General features: G+C 42.9%; 1 protein-coding gene across 4 annotated transcripts; it reads left to right on the forward strand.

Moving 5' to 3' along the window:
* Window positions 494-23,072, forward strand: SLC14A1 (solute carrier family 14 member 1 (Kidd blood group)). 4 transcript variants are annotated; one of them, XM_013974418.2, is made up of 11 exons: window positions 494-588; window positions 1,242-1,305; window positions 3,110-3,321; window positions 6,464-6,617; window positions 7,199-7,388; window positions 8,570-8,698; window positions 10,367-10,559; window positions 13,658-13,805; window positions 14,010-14,144; window positions 19,365-19,414; window positions 21,042-23,072. In XM_013974418.2, exons 3-11 carry the CDS (start codon window positions 3,175-3,177, stop codon window positions 21,213-21,215), a joined length of 1,320 nt encoding a protein of 439 aa, XP_013829872.1. In that variant the 5' UTR covers window positions 494-588; window positions 1,242-1,305; window positions 3,110-3,174; the 3' UTR covers window positions 21,216-23,072. The 4 variants fall into 4 exon arrangements, with proteins under 4 accessions (XP_013829872.1, XP_017895218.1, XP_017895219.1 ...); XM_018039729.1 differs by having other exon boundaries at window positions 3,166-3,321; XM_018039730.1 differs by having other exon boundaries at window positions 3,170-3,321.

The following is a 23,661-nucleotide window of genomic DNA, read 5'->3' on the forward strand; positions in this document are numbered from 1 at the left end:
CAGAAAACACTTTGTGGACCAGGGTTCTCCCCACACTCACCCCACACCCCACGGAACTTTCCTGGATTCCTACACCTGAGCAGAAACCACATCAAGTCTAAGAGAACATTCCACCCGGGAGCTACCACTTAACTCCAAAGTCTGCAGTGCAGCAACCTGTCTCTATATTTTCAGTTGAAGTGACACTCTGTTGATCCTTTTTAGTTATGTGTCTTCCCCAGAACATCCCAGGGTGAGGGCAGGCTCCAGAGGAAACTGCAAGGGGAAGATAACCATGAGCTCGAGCAGGACTGTTGCTGGGCAAAGACCTGGGAAGCCCCAGAAACGATGGCAAAGTTGCTGGCACCAAGTCAAGAACAGAGACAGACACACAGAAGGTACAGGACAGGGGGCCCGCTCCTCGGCAGTGCTTTGGACCTGTGCCTGGAGTGGGAGGAGACAGCCAGATGCACAGATATGCAGAGTGGGTCCTGAGTATAAAAGCTTTGGGGCCCTCCCCCAGCACCCTCCTCCTAAGCACCTCCCTTTTAATAGAGCCCAGCAGGGCTTTATCAGCCAGCGCCTTCTGCCTGGGAAGCCAGCTGCTGTGTGAGTACTCCCCTGTGTCTGCTCATTTGCAACTGTTCATGGTGGGAGGGCTGTCTCCTTAGACCTCTCTAATTTTTCTCTTTTTAACGGAGATACATGTTTCGGATGATTGGAACTGAGTAAAAGCACAAAATTAGAATTCTGGTAGACTAGCAAACCATTTACCCAAATCACAGGCTTCTGCCTGGATGCTTGAAAGCCGTCTTGGTTCCTAGTTTCTGCAGCAGGGCAGACTGGCACCAGAGCTCCGCGTGCAACAGGGTTTCAGTGAGGAGTCCACTGGAGGTGCTAAAGGACTCTGAGCTCACCGGGGGAGCATAGGATTTTGAGGCTGTGTTCTTGAAAGAAGTAAAATTGGAGATCTATCAATACAACTCAAAAAAAAAAAAAGAAAGTGGGGATTGGGAATGGCCCTTTCCAAGTACAGTTTTCCAGATCACCCTGCTTGTACCGTCATGCTGGAGGGAGGACCCTGGAATACCCTTGGGGAGAACAAGTCACACTGCAAGCACAAATTTGGCAACTTCTTTTCAGCTACATTTTCTGTTGTGGAATTCAGACCTCAAGGCTTCAAAGGGAGTGTGTTCCAAGGAGAGAGTGTTTTAAGCAGGAGACAGGATACCTGACAGCATTTTCTTTGTTTCTCATTACAGTTTTAGAGAAGGCTGAGCACTTCCCACAGCTTAGATTCAAAAACTGCCTAACATAACGAGTTCTGTAAGTATCACATAAATGTCAGTGCTGAAGTCTCCTAATGATGATAGAGCATGAATGTCTATATGCTTTCTTCCCTATCTACGTCCAAAACTTTGCATTATTTTTAAAAGTGATACTTGAGGCATAGAAGTTAAAGACTCTCCGAGCTCTCTAATTATACAAATTTCTAATATATGCTGATGATAGAATGAGTTGTATTTCCTATAAGAAATGTTGTTAAACTGAAATCTTGATATTTCAGAATGATGAGTCCTGCTTTGTGGCACTAAGTGATCTGGGCTATGAAAAGTGCTTTCTGACTTTTATTGTAAGCTCACTGGGTGTAGCTTCTAGAATATTCTCGGGATGTTAACTTCAACACACACAGGCCTTGTTGTGGATGTCTGTGATACAGGGAATGAGGCTTACTTTGGGGCATGGTGAGATGTTTGTTTATCAGAAGAGTCACTGTTTCTGGCAAGGACACAGGGTGAAACAACCTTTGCTGTTGTTCAACACCCCTCCCCCTCCCCAGGGTTACATCAGGGAGGCCATGAAGACAGGCTGTGTCCACTATGTTACTGAGCCCTAACACCCCGTTGGGGACATCAGTGTGTATGGTTCCAGCTTGGAGGACAAAGAGCCACCAGGGCTTACCTGTTCCATAAGGCTGATCTGCCAAGTGAACACGGATGGCCCAAATTTTGGACTCCAGTTTTTTCCTCTATAAAATGAAGGCTTGAACTATATGCTCTCCCAACGTCTTCTCTCTCTTGGCTCTTAGAAAATATTGATGTTGAGCTCAAGGATGTCATTCTCCGAGATATGAGTGATTTTGGTGGTGGGGAAACGTGACAGGGGAATGTGACAGTCCTGCCGTCTCTTTTCTTTTTCTTTCATTCTTTCTTTTTGTTTTTTAAACTAAATATGAGAGCCCTATTGTTGGGTCTCTTAATGTTGCTCTTTGTCAAACAAAAATATGCACAATACAACCCACCAGTTTGGTGTTAGCCAGATTGTTTAACCATGGCTAAACATACACACACACACAACTTTTTCCAAAGGCATGTCAGTAAAGTTTTCCACAATTATGGATTTTTCTGAAACACTCAAGCAGAGTGTTGTTTTCAGATTTCAAACCAAGCCAATGGAAGAAAGTAGTTAAAGAGGAAGAAAAAAATAAATACCAAACATACGACTTTTCTGGAACTTCTAAAGGAAGAATGCTATCCTTGGATATAATGGAAGTTTTTTTTTTAAGGGAAACAAAAAGTTGCCACACCTGCTGAATATAACTATGAATTGTTTATTATTAACAAGGTGATTCTGATTTTTACCAATTCTTATTCAGATAGAAGGAAAATAATGCCATTTAGAAGTCCCTTAGACTGGGCTTTTGCTGTGCAAGTGTGGCCAGCATCTTATTACAGAAAATAGAGCCCATACCAGGGCTTCTTCTCACGTTTGTAAAGATCAAGGCTGAAGGAAATCATGGCTCCATCCTCTGAGATGGAGCCCTAAGAGTTCACCTGAAGTGTTTCAGAGCCTGAAGCACACCACTCCCTCTGGAACAGGCTTCAGACCTGTCAGCTTCCAGCCAGTGGAGAAACAGCAGTTCAAGATCCATACGTGGGTCTCTGTGCGGGATGGCTTGCCAGTTTTTTCTTCTGTTTTAAGCGAAGTAAAAGAAACATTCGGTGTCTGAAGTCAGCTCATCGTCTCTGCTGATGGAGCTCTAGCTGATGGAGAAGTCTGCCTTCTTTGTTGAGGTCTCCTCTCCCCAGGAATCCCCTAAAAGAGCTCTACCCTGCATTTCACATCACAGGCAGGGCACGATTTCTGCTGATTCACGTGTTTTTGCCCTTTGTCGTGTATGGAAAGAAAGGAAGGATGAATGGACGGTCTTTGATTGGCGCTGCTGAGGACGCCTATCCTGGTCCTCTTTGGAGGGGCCCTTTTGGAAAAAAAGCTGGTGAGGCAGCGCACAGAGGCTTCCCCTGGCTAAACTTGGCCCTGATCCAGGGGCCGGCAGAACAGGTATGCTACCTTTGTACAGCTTCTGTCCGTGCGATTCTGCTGTGTCTTTTCTGAACCGAGCCTGGGAAGTGGGGTCCTCATGGTCTGCTGAGCGGTGCAGCTTGGGCTGAGCCTGATGCACAGGGGTCTTGGTCCAGAAACTCACACGACACTCGTCTTGGTTTAGATGTTGGACCTTTGTGCTGCAGAGTTTTGACAACCATGGAAAAGCTAGGAAAAAGTATTCTGGGGATTTTTATTTATCTTGCTGCTATTTTATAGAGTTCATTCCTTTTATTTTCTTGTCCTGTCTTTTCAGGTGAAATTTAATGACCTACTTAAATTCGAGAAGTTTGAACTTAGTTCCTGCTTCATCACCTTGTATTGCCTACCCAATTAGGATATGTAGACTTTTAAAGTTCCCTAAAGAAATACAAAGAGTATAGCATGATTAAATCCTGGGGTGAACCACAACTGTTAAGCTACTGGTTTCTCACGACCAGTTCTCATGCCTGGGTTCTGGAACAAGTAATCAGGGTTCCCAGAGTTCTATAGTGTTCAGTCCAGAATAAATGATTCCCAGGGGAATCAACTCATGAGAAGATCTATCCCTCTATTACATGGTAGCCCTACCACCCACCCCAATATATGGATACAAGAAAGAGCACAGCAAGTCTTCTGTATGCTGGACCGAAGATTCAGATCAATGGTTCAATCTTTATCCAACTTTGGGTGGCTGGGCAGGGAACTCTGGCCAGTCAGGTTCTCAATCGTGTCTGGCCAGTTAGAATATCAGGTTTCATATCTGTATCTCCAAAATCTCTGAGGTGATGATGTATTGAAAACCCTCTAAAATAAATAAACAAATGCTGGGAATTTTGAGAACACGAATTTGTCCACCCTGGGATAACCCACGTACCTAGTTGCTTCCATACTTAATGGAAAATGCCCACTTTCATGTTTTCATTCAGTGCTACCTCTGTAGAGCTGGATCTACCCAGTTACAGAAACGCAAGGCAATTTCTTGTCATTGCCTGGACTGGAGCCTGATGCCTCTCATAGGATGTGCAACTTTGAGAATGGGGTCACGATAGCCAAGGAAAGGGCTTGCCAAGCAATATCTTCAGTTACGATGTTTAAAGAGAGATAAATGAAAATAAATGATAGCTATCAGTTAGATTATGAAATAAAACCCAAATTTTTCATAATTTCTTAATAATTCAAAAGGTTTGCGTTGTTTAACTTCGGGCCGGCTGAGCTCCACATAGACTTAGTTTTGGTTCCTATCCTCCTTCAGTTTTCAGTTTAAGAATCTCTCAATGCAAAGGTTCGCTGGAAGTCTCACAAATGCTGGTTTCTATCACTATTTTGCCAAACCAGAATGACTTTGGTCTAGAATGTATTGCATAAACAGCTTCTACTTTGTGGAATTGCTGGCCGTTTTTTAAAAGCAGAATGGTTATTTGGCAGCGAAATAATACAATTGAGGTACAATTGTGACTCAGTAAAAAATGAGTTACATGGATTTTTGTACTGGGATTAATAGAAGCCAAAACTGAAATCAGAATTGCAAAAAATAAAAACTTTAAAAGTCATAACTTTTATTACCTGTTAATCGGGCTTTAATAGCTTTTTGTTGGGTATGGTAAATGGAAGAACAGTGAGACCAAAAATAGGCATGAGAAACCCTTATTCACAGCCTGGTTGCAGGGAGAAGACGAGTTGGTTTAACCGCAAGGGTTTTGGGTGTTTCCTTGGTCATGTCTTACGTGCCTGTGGCTCCAACATTCCACACTTGTGCCTCCTAGGGTCTGACGGTTTTGGTGTTTCCCTTCTGCACACTGGCCTGGCTGTGCTCTTGGCTTTTCTTGCAGACTCCAAGTGGTTTTGCCATGGTCTTTCTCCCTTTGCCTACGTCTGGGATGACATCACTGGTCCTCTTTAATATCTACCATCAGCACCATGAAACCTTCAGTTTTGTCTACAGGGTACAATATTCTGATGATGCTGATGCTTTGTTATTGCACACTCAACATGAGAAGTGAAGAGTCTTGTAGTGAGCACAAGTCGTGGTCATACTGCTAGTATTTCCCTGAGGCATGCTTACTATAAGTATGCCCTGCACACTCTTACAGTGTACAGTTCTTAAGTTGTAATTCTTTGGTTTTCAACAGCTAGCCCACTTCCACTTTTTCCATTTTCTACATCTTTGTGGAAGATTATTTTGCCAGTCTTTTTTTTTCTAGTTTAGATTTAGTAAATTATATTTTTTAATGATATAGCCCAAATTCTCAATATTTTAGTGAATATACTATATATAATGTATATACTATGTATATAAATGTATAGTCCCATATTTATGTTGATTTGCACATTTCATTTATTTAATGATTTTGCTCATTTAAACACTTAAACACCTAAGTGTTATTTAAACACTTAAATAACAAATTTAAAAAATAAAGCATATATGAAGCAGCTGCCTGATGTGAGGACATAGTCAGGACGTAATCTCTGATTTGGAGAGTGAATATTTCTGTGGCAGGGAAGGGCGCAGTTCTTAGGCTATGTCAACACACACACAAACTGTCTTGTAAACATTTCTCCTTTTTCAAACTTTTAAAACAAAGCCTGTTTTTGTGAAATAAAAATTGAAACTAAAATGGCTGCTTGTCTTAGAAAGTAGCTGGTTGGTCTGCATTAGCAAGCATCATTTTGTAACTTGACATCTGGCTCCTTTCATTGGAGCAAAAAGCTTAAGTACTTGATTGTAGCTATTTTCTGTATCATTTTCTGACTCATTATGTTGAAATTAACTATTTTTCATTTTTTCCCACTAGACTGAGCTCTTTGAGTGTAGGATATAGGTGCTCAATAAATATTCATTGAGCTAGAACCTGAACCTTATGAAATTAAAGGCCAGAACCTTCTCATGGTGACATTAAAACCAGTGATGACAAAAGTAGTCTGGGGCTTGGGTTTTGATAATAATCTCCCTGACAATATTTCAAGAGGAAAATGGTGCTTTCTTAGTTCCATGGGATTGTCATGGTCCAGACGAAGTGCCTTCCAACTCATCCTGAGTGGCTGCTGTGGTCAGGCCCCACACTGGCCAGTCCAAAGGGTTCTACATTAAGATGTTCATGAGCTCCGTTCTTCCCTCAAGGAGCCAGAAGGGACATCCATGGATGACAACCCCACTGCAGTTAAACTGGACCAGGGTGGAAATCAGGCTCCACAAGGTCAAGGCAGAAGACGCCTCCCCAAGGCACTTGGCTATATCACTGGTGACATGAAAGAATTTGCCAACTGGCTTAAAGGTATCTACGCCACCTTGGAGAAGTGGCATTGGCGGAAATGGTTTGCTGGTTCTTCTACTCAAATCTTTATTTATACTCCCCTATCTTCTATCATTTTTCTTTCCATTTTTTAAAACTTTTTATCTTCTAACCTGAGAACTTCTTCCATTTTTTTTCTTTCTAATGGAGACAGTGGTCCTGTTCATGTCAGAGGAAGACATCTAGGCCCACCTTGAAATTTCGGGACTTAAAAACTGAAATTTTACTCTTGGTAATTCATTCCTTTTGCTCAAGGGTATAAACCTCTAAGCACACTAAATAAATCCATTCAATGATTTCTGGTACTGGAGTTCTAGTATGGACATTGTGGACTGAGCAGAAAGAGGATCTGGGTGTCACTAAAGCAGATCTGGATAATTTCAGGGATCTTGGGGTCACTAAAGGGGAAAGAGTTCAGAGAAAAAGTTTCAAGGAATATCCAAAGTTAGCCTCACCTTGTTCAGAGGGGATTTTGCTCAGGGTAGGCTTGGGAAGGAGACTCGGGAAGGAGAGCCCCATTTGCCCCACCATTTCCTTAGCTCTGCCCATCTCATCTCTTCCAGACAAACCCCAGGCTCTCCAGTTCGTTGACTGGGTTCTTCGGGGGATATCCCAAGTGGTGTTTGTCAGCAACCCCATCAGCGGAATCCTGATTCTGGTGGGACTCCTGGTCCAGAATCCCTGGTGTGCTCTCAATGGCTGTGTGGGAACAGTGGTCTCCACCCTGACGGCCCTATTACTCAATCAGGACAGGTAGGAATGTCCCTCCAAGCCTCTGCTTCTTGCTTGAGAACACAGGAGCCAACCAGTGACTCTGGGCAATAGTGATAAAGCTCCACCCTCCCTGGAGAATCAACCTTTATTCCACAGAATGCTTTATATTTGCCTTTAGTCATCAGTCAGGAAATCATTTATAGCCTCTTATTCATAGTATCCGAATAAGCAGCCAGATCCTTTTGGCAATACATGGGACCAGAACTAAGCTATAAGTAATTCTTATAAATAATGACTAAGCTATAAGACCCTACAGTCCAAAGGGAGTCTGCTTTAATGATCGATCAATTATTTATCATCAGCATTTTATTTGGGCAAAAAAATGCATATGAATTCAGGAAAAGTTTTAGTGGCTTAATAATTCCACTAATCCCATTATATCTTAGTTCCATGCTTAGTTTAGCAAATTCATTCTTCCTGGACAGTGAAAAGGTTAGTTCAGCTTCCAGAGAGATAAATTTTAGTCCCCAGTTGTGAAAAGGTACCATTTTGGCCAAGAGTAGAAACTTAATCCATAGGACAACATTTGGAAGTGAGGTTAAATACTGGGAAGAAAGGGACCCAAGAAAAAAACTAGGTGCTAAAGATGCGTATAGTTGAATGGAATAATTTGCCAAGTAAAAGGGATTGTTTTTCTTTGTAATAATTTGGAAATGTATATCTGGAAACAACAAAGTGGAAGAAGATGAAAATATATTCTAAGCTGGAAGACTTTTGTTGATAAAATCAAAGACGCTGTGGAACTGAATTTACATTTCAAGAATCTTGCACCTCTCAGCAAGGAAACCAGACTTAGGGAAGAGTTTCAAATAAAAGCTCTATTCAAGTCAGAGACCCTAATGATTCAAAAGAAATGATAAATTTGGGAAGGAAAGGCTAGAAGGAAACCGGCTATGTTGGCTTGCTGATTCCTTCTCTCCGCTCCGTAGCTGTGCTGCCTCTGTAGGCGTTGTTCTATTTGCACATTTGTATTTTATCCACGTGTATTTGACTGTTGCATGCTTTTATTAGTATTCGGTTTCTAGAGACTTTGCAATAAAACCCTAAATATAATCTCTTTTTCAAATGTAAATATTACCTGGAAGTTACAAGTGATATTCATGGGCACGTTCAGCCAACATCCACCCGGGAGGTGTCCAAGCTGTGCCTCTTGCCCACAGGTCCGCCATCACAGCAGGGCTCCAGGGCTACAACGCTACCCTGGTGGGGATCCTCATGGCGATCTATTCAGACAAGGGAAATTATTTCTGGTGGCTGTTATTCCCTGTATCTGCTATGTCCATGACTTGGTAAGTTGTACCTGGTTTTCAAAATGCCTTTTTGAAAAAAAAAACAAAACAAAAACGTATAAGGGGCAGGAGTGGGTTGGGGGGAGTTATACTTAGTGAGCACGGGGTTTCTGTTTTGTAAGATGAGAAATATTCTGTGAACAGATGGTGGTGATGGCTGTATAACAGTGTAAACATACTTCATACCACTAAACTGAACGCCTTAAAATGGTTTAAGTGGTAAATTTTATGTATAATAAGGCAATTTCTAGAAAACTATCTTTTTATTTAGATTCAGGATATATCTATTGGAAACAGGAAGCGTTCAAACATACTGATGCATGTGGCTTCCCCTCACACCTCATCGCCCCCTATCCTACAGCAACATCCTGATGTAATTGGTTTGGGGAGTTTCCAGGACACTGGGAGTTTTGAAGGCTCTTGGAGGATTCTAAAGTACAACCAAAATTGAGAACCACTCCCCACCATCAGGAGTCCTCAAACACGCACACTATCAGGACCGCCTACAGAGCCAGTTAAAATATGGACTACTGCTCCCTCCCTGAGGCTTCCTGATTCAGTCCATCTGGGATGGGGCCTGAGAATCTGCATCTCAACAAGTTCCCAGGTGGTGCTGATGTGGCTGATCCAGGGACCACACTCAGAACCACCGTCCCTACATAACCCCCCTTACCCATCTGCCCCTGTCCCCCTCAAAACAATTCTTTACTAAATTCAATTCCTTTTTTAACCCTAAGTCCTTCAAACTAGTTTCTATATTGACACTGTCTTAAATCATTTTTTTAAGCAAGCATTTCCTTCTTACTATGATATATTCAAAATATAAAATGCTAGCATCCACACACACGAGACATGTGGCTACATAGACACGGCCAACCGTGGACAGTGTGCCCACTCTGGCTGCAGCCACAGGTGCGTGCAGGAGAACCAGCTGGCACAGCCAGCCTCCTCAGGAGAAACTTCCCACCTGTTCTGAAGACCAGGCTCAAGGACCGGAGGTGTCACTGCACAGGGTCACCCACTCCCCCTCCCCCGAGTTCAGGAAACCTGGGGTTCTAACTTCAAAGCGATGGCTCCTTGATTGGGTCCACAAGTGAGGGAACAAAAAGGGCCCAGAGACCATCTAATCCAATATCCCAGTTTACAGGCAAAGAAACTGAGGTATCTCCTTGCCCAAGGTCACACAGTTCAACTGCTCAAGGACTTAAACCTCTGCCCTCCTGAGTTAACAGTCTTTTTCCTCGAGTACTAAGTTGAAGACTGAGGCTGCCTCTGGTAGGGAGGGAAGGGTACGTGGTCAAGTAGTTTATACAGGGGCTTTAACTGCTCAGACAATATTTTTTTCATCTGTCTGAAATACTTCAAAACTATTTTTAAACCTAGATTTATAACTCATTGTGAGCAACCCCATAGCATGATTTTCCACAAGCGAAATAAGCTGAGAGTTGACTTTTTACTTTACATAAGAATTATTCAATGACAGGATTTATTCCAGGTGTGTTTGGGTTTGAGTTTTTTATTTTTTTTCCCTGTCAAAATATTGCCAACACAACACTTTAGGAACATATTAGCTAAAGAAAAAAAGCCCCTCTATAGTATAGATATTCAGTTTATCATTGTGGCTTGTCGCATGCATATTCTTCCATTCTATTCTGTTGTTGTTTTTAGTCCAATTTTCTCAAGTGCATTGAACTCCGTGTTGAGCAAATGGGACCTCCCTGTCTTCACTCTGCCCTTCAATATGGCCTTGTCAATGTACCTTTCTGCCACGGGACACTACAATCCATTTTTCCCAAGCACCTTGGTCACACCTGTCACCTCAGTTCCCAATGTCACCTGGCCTGACCTCAGTGCCCTGCAGGTAAGATACACTGTCTTCTTATGTCCCGTTCCCACCTCCCCGGGCTCTGGAAGACACTTCCTGGTTAATTGTTGGTGGACATCAGACCTTGCAGAGACTCAGCTCTGGACCAGCCTTGCACTTTCTCTCGCCATCTAAGAGCTTATTCATTCTACTCCAAATCTTTGGATTCTAAGGGACTTTTTCAAAGGACTACGTGGTCAAAACTAACTTTTCCTCCTTTTTTCCTAACACCTGCAGTGCTAACTCCAGAATGTAGTTCCACTGGAATCCTGTCACTTTGTTCCAAACTTAGCCCTTATTTTGGAGGGGCGCGTGTCTGATGGGGGCCAGCCCTTGAAGCAGGGGCCTACAGCCTGAGGTTCTGTCCTCCCTGACCTACCTTCCCCAATCAAAAGAACTGGTTGCTCACTGTCAGATCCCATCACAGAACCTCTCTATTTTGCTTTTTCTTATGGTGGATCTCCTAAAATGTGTACAGTAATTCAGATTTCTTGAGCTTTAGGGGCATCAGAATCATTTTTTTTTAAGTATTAATACAAGTTCCATCTCAGACTTCCTAAATCATAATCACTGGGGTGGAGTCTAGGAATCTGTTTTAACAAGTTCCCCAAATAGTGATGTGGGCCAGAGTTTGAGAACCACTCTCCTAGGATGTATGCTGTGTTCAGTTCAGTTCAGTTCAGTCGCTCAGTCGTGTCCGACTCTTTGCGACCCCATGAATCACAGCACGCCAGGCCTCCCTGTCCATCACCATCTCCCGGAGTTCACTCAGACTCACGTCCATCGAGTCCGTGATGCCATCCAGCCATCTCATCCTCTGTCGTCCCCTTCTCCTCCTGCCCCCAATCCCTCCCAGCATCACAGTCTTTTCCAATGAGTCAACTCTTCGCATGAAGTGGCCAAAGTACTGGAGTTTCAGCTTTAGCGTCATTCCCTCCAAAGAAATCCCAGGGTTTCTCTCCTTCAGAATGGACTGGTTGGATCTCCTTGCAGTCCAAGGGACTCTCAAGAGTCTTCTCCAACACCACAGTTCAAAAGCATCAATTCTTCGGCGCTCAGCTTTCTTCACAGTCCAACTCTCACAGCCATACGTGACTACTGGAAAAACCATAGCCTTAAGTAGACGGACCTTAGTCAGCAAAGTAATGTCTCTGCTTTTGAATATGCTATCTAGGTTGGTCATAACTTTTCTTCCAAGGAGTAAGCGTCTTTTAATTTCATGGCTGCAGTCACCATCTGCAGTGATTTTGGAGTCCCCAAAAATAAAGTCTGACACTGTTTCCACTGCTTCCCCATCTATTTGCCATGAAGTGATGGGACCAGATGCCATGATCTTCGTTTTCTGAATGTTGAGCTTTAAGCCAACTTTTCCACTCTCCTCTTTCACTTTCATCAAGAGGCTTTTTAGTTCCTCTTCACTTTCTGCCATTAGGGTGGTGTCATCTGCATATCTGAGGTTATTGATATTTCTCCCGTCAATCTTGATTCTAGCTTGTGTTTCTTCCAGTCCAGCATTTCTCATGATGTACTCTGCATATAAGTTAAATAAGTAGGGTGACAATATACAGCCTTGACGTACTCCTTTTCCTATTTGGAACCAGTCTGTTGTTCCATGTCCAGTTCTAACTGTTGCTTCCTGACCTGCATACAAATTTCTCAAGAGGCAGGACATGTGGTTTGGTGTTCCCATTTCTTTCATAATTTTCCACAGTTTATTGTGATCCACACAGTCAAAGGCTTTGGCTGTGTATCTCACTATAAATATGTATAGGGATAGCACTATTTTTTAAAAGCCTGGTTGACCCAAATCAAATTCCAGCTCTTTGTATTGGTGTTTATTTAATAAACTTGTCTAAGTTTTCTCAAGTATTAAAAAATAAAGAAAACACTTGAAATCAGAAGAAGACCAACCTTACAGTTTTTAAGTGTCAAGAGACTGTCTTTCCTGCTATCAGGTTATCAAACCCCTTTGCTGTCCTCTTTGCTGGGCAGTCAAAGCATGAGGAGTTCAAATAGCGTTTTCTTTAACTTTTGTACAGAAAATGAATGGCAATATTTGGAAGTAATTCAGAAGGAAAATAAAAAATTTATCAGGATTTCCCATGAAAAAAATAGCATTAGTTGAACTATCTAAAACTGCCCAATACAGAAGCTATTAACCCTACATAGCTATTTTAATTTAAACCATTTGTTAGCTTGAATCAAACCTTGTGCCTTCTTCCTAAGAACTCCCATTCTGTGAACACATTATCTGAGTTCAGAACTCAGCCATAAAGCTATAATTAGGACATTTAAATATATTTTTGTGTTCTAACAACTAACAGTTGTTGATAACTGGAACAAGCTATCTTGGTTTAAATTAATATGTGCTCTCTAAAAAAAAGATAAAAAAATAAATTAAAAGAATTTTAATTAATTTTAAGATAAAATTATAAATAAATTTTAAAAAATAAAACATTTGATTTAATTAATGAATGTTCTCACTAGCAACAGAAATGTAAATATGGTCCTGATACATGAACCTGCCAGTAATTGCTTCTGAGCTGTTGATAAGATAATCTGACTTTGGGTCTCTGACCGTAGCACTAACAGCTGAATTGCAAGGGAGTAATAATACTTCTATTGACCATAGAGATGCATTGATGTATTGGCCTCAGAATTGACGGAGAATTGAGAATAGAAGTGTAAGAGGTGGTCCCTACCATCCTCGCTGGGAGGTGTGGCTGATCCTCATAGTGGGGAGCAGGGACACTACATGGGGAGCTTATCAGTGACCAAAACCAGGTGTCAGTGTGGGCCACAGAGCCAGCGAGTGAAGGGATCTGGAGAAGGACGGCCCAGCGTGCAGCAGGGAGGGCTGCTGGATCTCTGGGGATAAAGCGACTGAGACTTTTCTGTAGAGCAAGATAGAATTATAAATGTTAGTAACTCAGATCTTGAAAGATAAGATATGCTAAATCCATAAATGTTAGTAACTCAGAGTTTGAAAGATAAGATATGCTAAATCCAAAATGTCATTGCTCTGTGTTTGTGGGTGTCCTATGGGTTTCTGTCCAGTTGTTTTAATGGCCGTGTTTTCTAAATCGTTTCCGCAGTTGCTGAAGTCCCTGCCTGTGGGTGTGGGTCAGATATATGGCTGCGATAATCCGTGGGCAGGGGGCATCTTCCTAGGCGCCATCCTCCTCTCCTCCCCACTCATGTGCCTGCACGCTGCGATTGGGTCCTTGCTGGGGATAATAGCAGGTGAGTGTCACACTTGCTCCCAGATACTGAGCACTGCCTCCGCCCCACTACTGTCTCAGGCATCTTCTACATTCCAGACCTTTCTTGAAGGTCTGCTTCCAAGGGACCAATGGGAGTTCTCGGATGCCTTCCCCACCCCCAGCCTCCTTCCAGAACACCCTGCCTTTAGTCCAAAGCTCTGACCCCTCCTTTCTTCCCTAACAGGACTCAGTCTTTCAGCTCCATTTGAGAACATCTACGCTGGACTCTGGGGTTTCAACAGCTCTCTAGCTTGCATTGCAATTGGAGGAATGTTCATGGCACTCACCTGGCAAACCCACCTCCTGGCTCTTGCCTGTGGTGAGTATTCCCTGAACTCGGGGAAAGCTGCTCATGACTATGGTATCAAAATCCAGGTCAAACAGTAAGAAAGGACTGTGTGAGGAACTAGAGCTGGAGTTCTAGTTTGAGCCCCTGATACCTGCTAAGTGTGTGACCAGGGCAATGGGCCTCCCCTCTCAGGGAGGACCCGGGTCTGCTCTGCCTACCTCATTGCTCATGTTGAAGACTGGAGAGCCTGCTGGGTCATATTAACCATTTTACAATGTGTATTTGGTGGGGATACAAACAACTTGTCCTGTATTCTTCATACTAATTGACCCAAGAAACTGAAAGGAAACAAGCTAAATATAGTCAGTTCTCCTGGTAAGTCTGGTGGTATTAATGGGCCCTTAGAGAGTCACATTAATATGGCTGTTCTCAAACTGGAGCAAACATCAGAATCTCTTGGAAACCTTGTTAAAACCCAGATTTCTGGGGCCCAGCCCCGGTCCCAGACTCATTGTCTGTTAGAGCCGGCCAGGGAGGCAAGGGAGGAGCTTGCATTTTTAACAGGGTGCCAGGTGGTGCTGATGCTATTCCTCTGGGGACCACATTTTGAGACCTGTAATATTAATCTTTTCTGATCTCCAGGCCAGACTCAGCCTGTCAGAGCTAGAAGGGTTCTGGCGAGCTCCGCAGCAACCTTCTCATTTTACTGTTGGAGTTCTAAGAGCAGAGAAAGTGATGCACTACAAGGCATCCATTAGGGGTAGATGTAAACCCAGAGTCCATACTTGCTAACAACTTCCAGAGTTGCTCCCACTACACTACTCTCCCTTCCTTCAGTACCATTCAAGCCCTTAGGTAAAAACAGACCTCAAGTGCTTCAGATTTGAAAAGCTAACACATTTCCCAGGCCATTGCAAGGGTGGGCTTATTCACCCATAGCTTCCAGAATCCCTAATTCAACACAACTTAAAAGTATGTAAGATAATATGCTAGAAGGAAAGGAATGATCCTTCCTGGGAGACAAAGGGATGGGAGGATATTGGAACAGGCAAGAATGTCTGTAATCTCATGGAAATATCTGCCAAGATTCAGTTTATCACCAAACTAATCAATCATTAGTTGGACAGTTTATCACCGTGAATGATGATTTATCACCATTAATCCAATAATGGCTGGATTTATCACCATTAATCAATCCAGCCATTATTAACATGGTGGGCGACATGTCAGGCAAGATTTGGAGTGAGTTCTTGCATTGGGCAGGATGTGGGATAGGGCCAAGGATCTCTAAGGCTTTATTCAATTTTGATTATCTGATGCTGTAGCAAGATTAACAGAACTCAGATGCTCTGGAGTTGCCATTCACATGTTATATTGTCGATTTCTTTATAGTTACATAACTGTTTCACCTACTAGCCATGTCAAAACCTTTTGCTCACTTACTTGTTTACAAGCTCAGGGCAAAGGAGAAAAGTAGAGACAGATTATGTGGCCTCCTGAGCTCACGTGGGGTAAACTCTTTTATTCCAAGATGGGTCTGAGATTTCAAACCATTCCCTCAGGTGCAAACCATTATTTTTTCTCTATTGGTAGTAGTAGAAAATATGTACTAAGCATTCGTAGTACAATCCAGACAGTACTAGGAGGAGCTAGGGGTTCAGAAGCTTGAGATCCTAGCTGGCTCCTGTGTACAGAGAGCAGAAGCCAGGCAAGGAAGAGAGAGAAGCCCGTGGGGACCACAGGATGCAGAACCAAGAGACTCACAGGCCAGAAGTCCCTGGGGGAAACTACAATTCAGAATCATCCAAAAGCACCTCCTAGAAAGCGTGGCTTTTCTGTAAGTCCTAAAAAGTAAGAGGAGGAATTCCAGCTGTCGCAGAGCATGGTCTGGGCCGGTGTATGGACAGCCTGAGCACATCCTTAAAGATCAAGCAAAAACTGTCTTGGTCACAGAAGTTGCTGATAAGGTCTGCTGCTGCTGCTGCTGCTAAGTCACTTCAGTCGTATCCGACTCTGTGCGACCCCATAGACAGCAGCCCACCAGGCTCCCCCGTCCCTGGGATTCTCCAGGCAAGAACACTGAAATGGGTTGCCATTTCCTTCTCCAATGCATGAAAGTGAAAACTGGAAGTGAAGTCGCCCAGTCGCCAACCCTCAGCGACCCCATGGACCGCAGCCTTCCAGGCTCCTCCGTCCATGGGATTCTCCAGGCAAGAGTACTGGAGTGGGGTGCCATTGCCTTCTCCACTAATAAGGTCTATGAAGGTCTTTTCACAGATCATGGAAAAGGAGAAGACAAAGATGTTTACAATTGTGTTTCCCAAAGCTGAGATATTGTCATTATTTTCTCTCTGTAATTTTATAGTAGTACAGGACTATTGTACAAAACAAACAAAAATCCAATCAATACAGAAGAGTATAAAGCAGGTGAAAACACTTCATCCTACTCCCTAGATAGAAATTTCCTGCCTCTTTCTTATAAGGACCTCATGATTACATTGGATCTACTTGGCTAAGGATAATCCCCTATCTCAAAATCTTTAACTTAATCATAGCCGCAAAGTCCCTTTTGCCATGTAAGGTAACATATCACAAGTTCTGGGGATCAGGACGTAGACATCTTTGAGGGCCTTTATTTTATCTATTATACCTACCTTCCTTTGGATAGATCCAGATTTTCTTTATTAGTACAGTGGTTAAGTCAGTATAGAATTAGTTAAGAGCCCAGACACTGGTACCAAAATCCTAGCTCCCCTTATTTTCAGTAGATGCCAAATGCACCCCACAGAGGCCATATGAATTTGCCATGCCACTGACAGTGTGTGGGAGTGCTGTTCCATCCACAGGGGGCACAGTCATCAGTCTTTTTTATCTTTGGACATAAACTTTTGAGACAGACCTCCAGTCCCTCTTGTAAAGCAGATCTCACAGTAAAATACACAGCAAGTTTCTGCCTGCCCATATCACCAAACAAAAGATCAAGCTTGTTAGCCAAGGTAAATAAATAAAGACATTTATTACAGAGCTCCTCTTTTATTAACTCCTGTGGCTTTATCAGGAAGCAGACATGGGAGTCTCTGATAGAAGCCTGGTATATCTGCCTTCCCTGTGCCCCTAAGCCAGAAATTGCACAGCCAGAGAACTCCTCAATTTTGTCATTTTATCACTGCAAACTGTAAACACACTTTGGAGCTCTTCTTACAGGTTGTGTTTTCATAGTAGGACTTTCATATGAAGGTCTGTGGGGAAGGATGTTGTCTATGAAGAACTGGGATTCAGTCTTCCCTTCGACTGAGGGAAGCAGAGGGCCCTTTCTCTCCCTCAGCTACTCAGCACACTGTTAGGGGCATCACCTCCAAATCATGATGTCCAGAGCTTCACCGCTACTGTAAGGCTTTCCCAGCCCAACTCAGCTCATCTTAATGATGGGCAACAACTATTAGCTAGTCTGATACTCTTACTATAGAAAGAAAAGCAACATGGAATTGAAAGAGCATATCAGTATGAGACTTGAGCACCAAAAGGGTGCTAATAGATATTAAGCTACTGTGCTCCTAGGAGAGAAATGCAGTAAGGACTCATGTGCCCAGGGGAGTGTCATAAAAGAGCCGGTGCTCAGGAGAGCAGGGACAGGGTGTCTCCATACTTAGCCAATGGCTAGTGAATATTTCCTGAATGAATGAATGAACTAAATGGGGAGGGTGGGGATGAAATTATCTAAGCCAAGCAGAGAAAATCTTCCAACCCCTTCTGCTCAGAGTAGTACTTCCTTCCTATGATGACAGAGATGAGTTTAAAGCTGCTGCTTGTGAAAATACATAATTTCATTTAAGAGTCATCTTTGGCCACCTCATGCAAAGAGTTGCCTCATTGGAAAAGACTCTGATGCTGGGAGGGATTGGGGGCAGGAGGAGAAGGGGACGACAGAGGATGAGATGGCTGGATGGCATCACCAACTCTATGGACATGAGTCTGAGTGAACTCTGGGAGTTGGTGATGGACAGGAAGGCCTGGCGTGCTGCGATTCATGGGGTCACAAAGAGTCGGACATGACTGAGTGACTGAACTGAACTGAACTGAACTGAACTCCCTGTAAAGAACCTCTTCCTGCTGCCTTTTTACAGACAATGAAACTAGATTCCTAGTTCAGTGACTTGTTGTCCAACAAACAAAATGGCAGAGCTGGGATTTGAAGCCCAGACCTTTTCCAAAGATGAGCCTTTCCTGTTAGCATGAGACAATTCATATGTGAAAGAACTAGGTATAATATTGAACAAAAAATACCAGGATAAAAAGATAAAATGTCAATGAAAGGATGGAAATCTATAGTAAAGTAAGAGATCATAGAGTCTCTCCCACTACCCCACCCAACTCCCCAAAGTGGCAGATGTGTTTCTTGATGGACATGAGGACCATATGGTGAGTGTTGGTGGCCCAGTTGGCCATGTGGCCATTATAAGAAGGTCATTCTTCAGGCAGTCTCTGTGAACCCTACGGGCTTCCCTGAGTCTCCTCGGGCCCAAGAATTGAGAGTTAGCTAGCTGAGCTCTTTGTTTCTGTTATTTTACATTGAAGGTCACACATATCCTCAAACTACCTACTCTCAAAAATTCATGCTCAAAGTAAATAAAAACACAGGATGTTAACTCATTGACATGTATGCCGACCTTAATGGTTTTAGGGAAAATGTTAATACAAAGAGGAATCCTAGGTCTGCGTTCAGTTTCTGCTGATTTCTTCTAAATACATATCCCATGTTTTTTTTTAAACTGTGATTTCTAACCATTGATCTGAGAATCTCAGATGCTGTGAGATTGTATGTTACCTCAAGGAACATTCATAAGTTCCATTTTAATTATGCTTGGGTAAAATAATGGGGAAATGTATTTACTGTGGAAGGCCTTTTCCTTAAGTATTATATTAGCAATAACAGCAAAAAAATAGTACCACAGAAAAGCTACCTTACTTACTGTGTGCTAAGCCCAAGGATTACCCTCTTTCACCCTCACATCAACTCTTGAGAGCGAGATTTCCATTACCCCCTTGTACAGGTGAGGAAACGGGGGCTTTGAGTGGAGGCTCCAAGTTCCTAAGGGGTAGAACCTGGATGCAAACCCAGAGCTGCTGACTCTAAGCTCAGACTTGTAACCAGGGTGCTGGGCTCACTGGTGAAATGCGCAAGTTTACATTCCAGGGATTTATATTGAAAGGAGTCCAAGCGCTCTCTCTTTCCTTTTTTTTTTCTCCTAGCCCTGTTCACTGCTTACCTGGGAGCCAGCATGTCACACGTGATGGCTGTGGTAAGTTTGCTCTAATCTCACTTTCTCATTGGCCTGATTGGTCAGTTTTCAGTGATACAGAAACCCTCCTGAAGTCCACCTCAATGGCGTCCCAGGGCAGGATGCTTGACGGATAATCACTGTAGTCCACCTTCTGGACCCACCTGTCTTCATTCACCCTCCAGCATCACAGTGAACCTTAGCCCAAACTATAATCGCCAGGCTTGCTAAAAATATCGATGGTTTGTCTTAAAGAAGTGAAACTTAGTGTGTATATTATCAAGTCCATACTTCAACTCTGAGCGTCAAGAAGTTGACTTTAGAATATCTTTTACTTAAACAGAAACCTGGGACTATGTAGAGAAATCAGAAAAGGAAGGAAAAGGATAGTTGGCTAAAGATCCAGATTTCTTTTTAATTAAGCCAAGACTTTTTCATACTCTTAGTCTTTTTTAAAAGAAAAAATGCCCAGTCGGTCATCAGTAAGACTTTTTCAGACTCCTGTCCTAAATTATTTAATAAGCAAAATCATCGCCTATTAAGTGCCTCTGGCCACTTCTCCTTCCTTTTCAGTAGTGTCCAGCCCTTTGACTTTCTCCTTCCCCTCCCCTGAGGAGCCCAGTACCCCCGGCTGCTCTGGGCCGGCCCCCCTCAGTTCTCTTCCTCACCCACCACTGCAGGTGATACCAGGCCAGTTCCTGCAAACCCCATCCATACGGACGTGGTCATGGCTTCCAGCGGGGCAGGGCCGCATCTAGTCCTCTTCACAGCAACACAGAGGGCAGCTGACCTGGGAGGGTCCTTCTGGAGACACAGTTACCTTTATGGTGGAATGTCAAAGCCCTGTTACAGGCATGATGGGATACCTTAGAGCTTGGGGGGCCCTTCACACCCCAATAAAAGTTCACAGACCTTGGCCTGTGAGCCAGAATTGGGCAGGCTACAGAATGGAGCCAGCTAGAGAGATTGTGAAAAATCCCGATCCTCGGGCCCTATACCTTGGCATTTCTGGTAGAGTAGATCTTATATGATGCTTGGTTATCTGTGTCTTTTTTAAACTCTTCCAGAGGATTCTGACGTGTAGTAGAGTTTGGGTACCATCACACCTGGGTTGGGGGGGTGGAGTCTACAGGGCCAAACTTAATCAAGTACATGGTATATGCTCAGAATTGCTTGAGTTGTCATGGACGCACAGAAAGAGGAGTCTAGAGTCTGTTTGAGAGATGAAACAAAAAGAAGTAAAGCAAATAGAGTCCAAGACCTAGTCTGGGCAGAGGCCAAGGGGAGAGAGAGCTGAACTCATCAAAGACAGCCTCATGGACGTGATGAGTGCTCGGGAGCTATTGGTGGTTGCTAAGTATCATCTCTAGAGGCTAAGTATCATCTTTGCACATCCACTGTAGGAAGTCTGACTGTGTAAGAGGGAGGGCAGGGCACGCATCATCCCTAAGGAGTGCATGCTGACATTTCAGGAGCCGAATGTCCTGAGATCTTAAACTCAGTCTCCACGGGGACAAGCGGAGTCCAGAGTCGCGCCTCCGGAGAGTTATCTCCTGAGCTGAATGACAGTGGTGTAAAGCCTGTGCTTTGTGCAACTTAGCTTTCTAACAGGATCTTAAAGAAACGTGTGGCTTGTCTCTTTGTCCAGGTTGGATTGCCATCTTGTACCTGGCCCTTCTGTTTAGCCACCCTACTGTTCCTCCTGCTGACCACAAAAAACCCCAACATCTACAAGATGCCCATCAGTAAAGTCACTTATCCTGAAGAAAACCGCATCTTCTACCTACAGTCCACGAAAAGGACGGTTCAAGGCCCTTTGTGAACGCAACCCCCGTCCACAGCCATGGCCACAAGCCATTTCTGACGAGCTGCCCCAGCTGACTTCCAGAGCTTCAAAACTGTTGTTTTTACTAGTAACAAATTTCATACTAAACCATCAGTGATCTGTTCTTATGCTCACTTTGTATCTCCTTCAGACTCCAGAACATCCCTAAACAAGTGACAAGACACACCAAGGTGATGTCCTCTGGCTGTGGAATTTTAAACCCTAGTGGGACACTGGCGCTAAGACTGTACTATATTTATAGAGTCAGAATGTTCCAACAGAAAGAGGAAGACCAAAGCTAATTATTGATATTTATTGATATTCTTGGTGTTGGATTGTACATGTTAACAGTATTAATTAAAAATTAATCTCTATAAAACCAATTTCTTACAATCTCTATAAGCCTTAAGTGAACGGAATTCACAGTCACAAAATCAAAGTCAGCCTAGAATTTGCAGATAAGCCATTGGGTATATTTAAAATCAGTGCAAGTTACTCATTATAGCTGTGGTCAACATCACAGAGCCCATCACTGAGCTCCTTCCCCAGCTCCTCAACAGAACGGCCTTCACGCTGTCCGCTGTGTGTGACATTCTCTTACAGGAGATGGTGGGTTTGTTTCAGGCTGGCAGAGCTACAGGAGGGAGAATGGGATCCCGTCCATCAAAATTATTCTGTATTGTCACTTTTCTTGGTTATTGCAAAGGATTTTTTTAGGTAGCTTATTATCTTTTTATTGTGAGAACGGATTTGTTTTCAGTGAGGTGAAATAAGAGAAGTTCCTGGCTTTATCAGAAAGAAAAGTTAAATTTTTCTAAAATATTCAGCATAGCTATTTTCACTTTATTCCCTCAATTGATTCTGTAAAGGCCACAAAAACAGGGGATCAAATATCAAGTCATCAACATCCAAGGGCCTTTTAAAGCCACATTTTCAAGTCATCTAAGGATGTCATATATTACAAAGCCTGAAAGTTACTGTCAGATTGCTTCTCAGTGCTTAGAAGTTGCTTAATTCTTACTTTTAAAAAAAATTCACTATTTTCTAAATACTTAACAATATTCTCACTCAAAAACCAATGGTATATGAACCACCAAAAAGAAATAGGGATAAAGAAGTCTCCAGTTTTGCTTTGTTTGTGTAAGCTATCAGTCCTGGAAAGGTTCTATAACCGAACATGCTGAATACAGCAGTGGGAAGCTTCAGAATTTTAGAGGATTGGAAAGTGAAATTGGACTCCTAAAGGTTTTTTCTTCTTTGAGTTTGAAGTAGTCAGTGCAAACTATAGGAACAAAAGGGAAGCAAACCCACAATTATTTTAGGGAAAAGTTCACCTCTTCATTTTCTCAGGAAAACACTGTTTCAATTTAAAAACCCTGTGACCTTTTGAAACCATGACTTTGCAACTGTCATAGAGTCATGTATATTTCTGTGAAAAAACTAAAATTTCAGTGTTTGAAAAATCTCTTTTGTTAGGGAATTTGAGAAATAAGAGTTCAGAGGGGACAGACAGAAAAGCAAGCCTAGACCAAAGATCACCAGCCCTGGAGACCCTGGGCGTGGCTAAGTGAACCAGAGCCTCTTCGTGTCTCCAAGTCCATGTTCACACGGAAGCCCTCGCGGGCTGACTCTCTTCCCATGCCCTCACACAGACTTGCAAACAGGAACAGTTTCAAACCTTGTAAGTTGTCTAAATAGTATTCATTTTCTCAAGCTATTTTTGTTACTAAGTATTATCCTAATGATTTTAGCAAATATTTTATTGATTTTCTTAGGGGGCATTTGTATTCTTTTCTATTGCCTGTATAATAAATTTCTACGTAAGAATATGAATAAATTATACTCACAGCTCAGTTTTGTGTAAGTTTTGTTTCAGTCATATGTCTTTTATAGCTATTGTACATATTAACAATCACGTGCATAGGTATGTATGTATTAATACTCGAACCCTTCTTCCTTTCTTTATACTTCATAATAACACCAGATGCAGAGTTGAGAAAACCATGTTCAATTTCTGATTTATGAGCTCTTCTCCCTCAATATCCCCTCAACTACCCATTGGTCTCCTTACTCAAGAATTAGAATGCATTCTTGAGAACAGTCACAGATGTTCAGGGCACTCTCTTAACACTTTGAGAAGAAGATCCTGGGAGCCAACAGGCCCTGGGCACCCATCAGGACAGACCATGGGCCATGACCTGCCTCAGGGGTCAGTGTTCCAGGATAAACTACTGTTCAGAATGTGTTTTCCTCTGAGGATAAATGCCAGTGTTTGTCTCTGCCTCCTTTCACCCAAGCTTAGCATGTGTGAAAGAAAACAGGGTAAAAATGGAAATTCAGTCCAACCAGTTTCAAACATTGCCCAAACAGGAAACAAAAGGAGGCTACAGTGGGCTGGTCCCTTGAAGTGCCCTCTGTCAAAACAAAACCACTCCCACATTTG

This window comes from Capra hircus, chromosome 24 (genome assembly GCF_001704415.2).
Source record: "Capra hircus breed San Clemente chromosome 24, ASM170441v1, whole genome shotgun sequence".
Lineage (NCBI taxonomy): Eukaryota > Metazoa > Chordata > Mammalia > Artiodactyla > Bovidae > Capra > Capra hircus.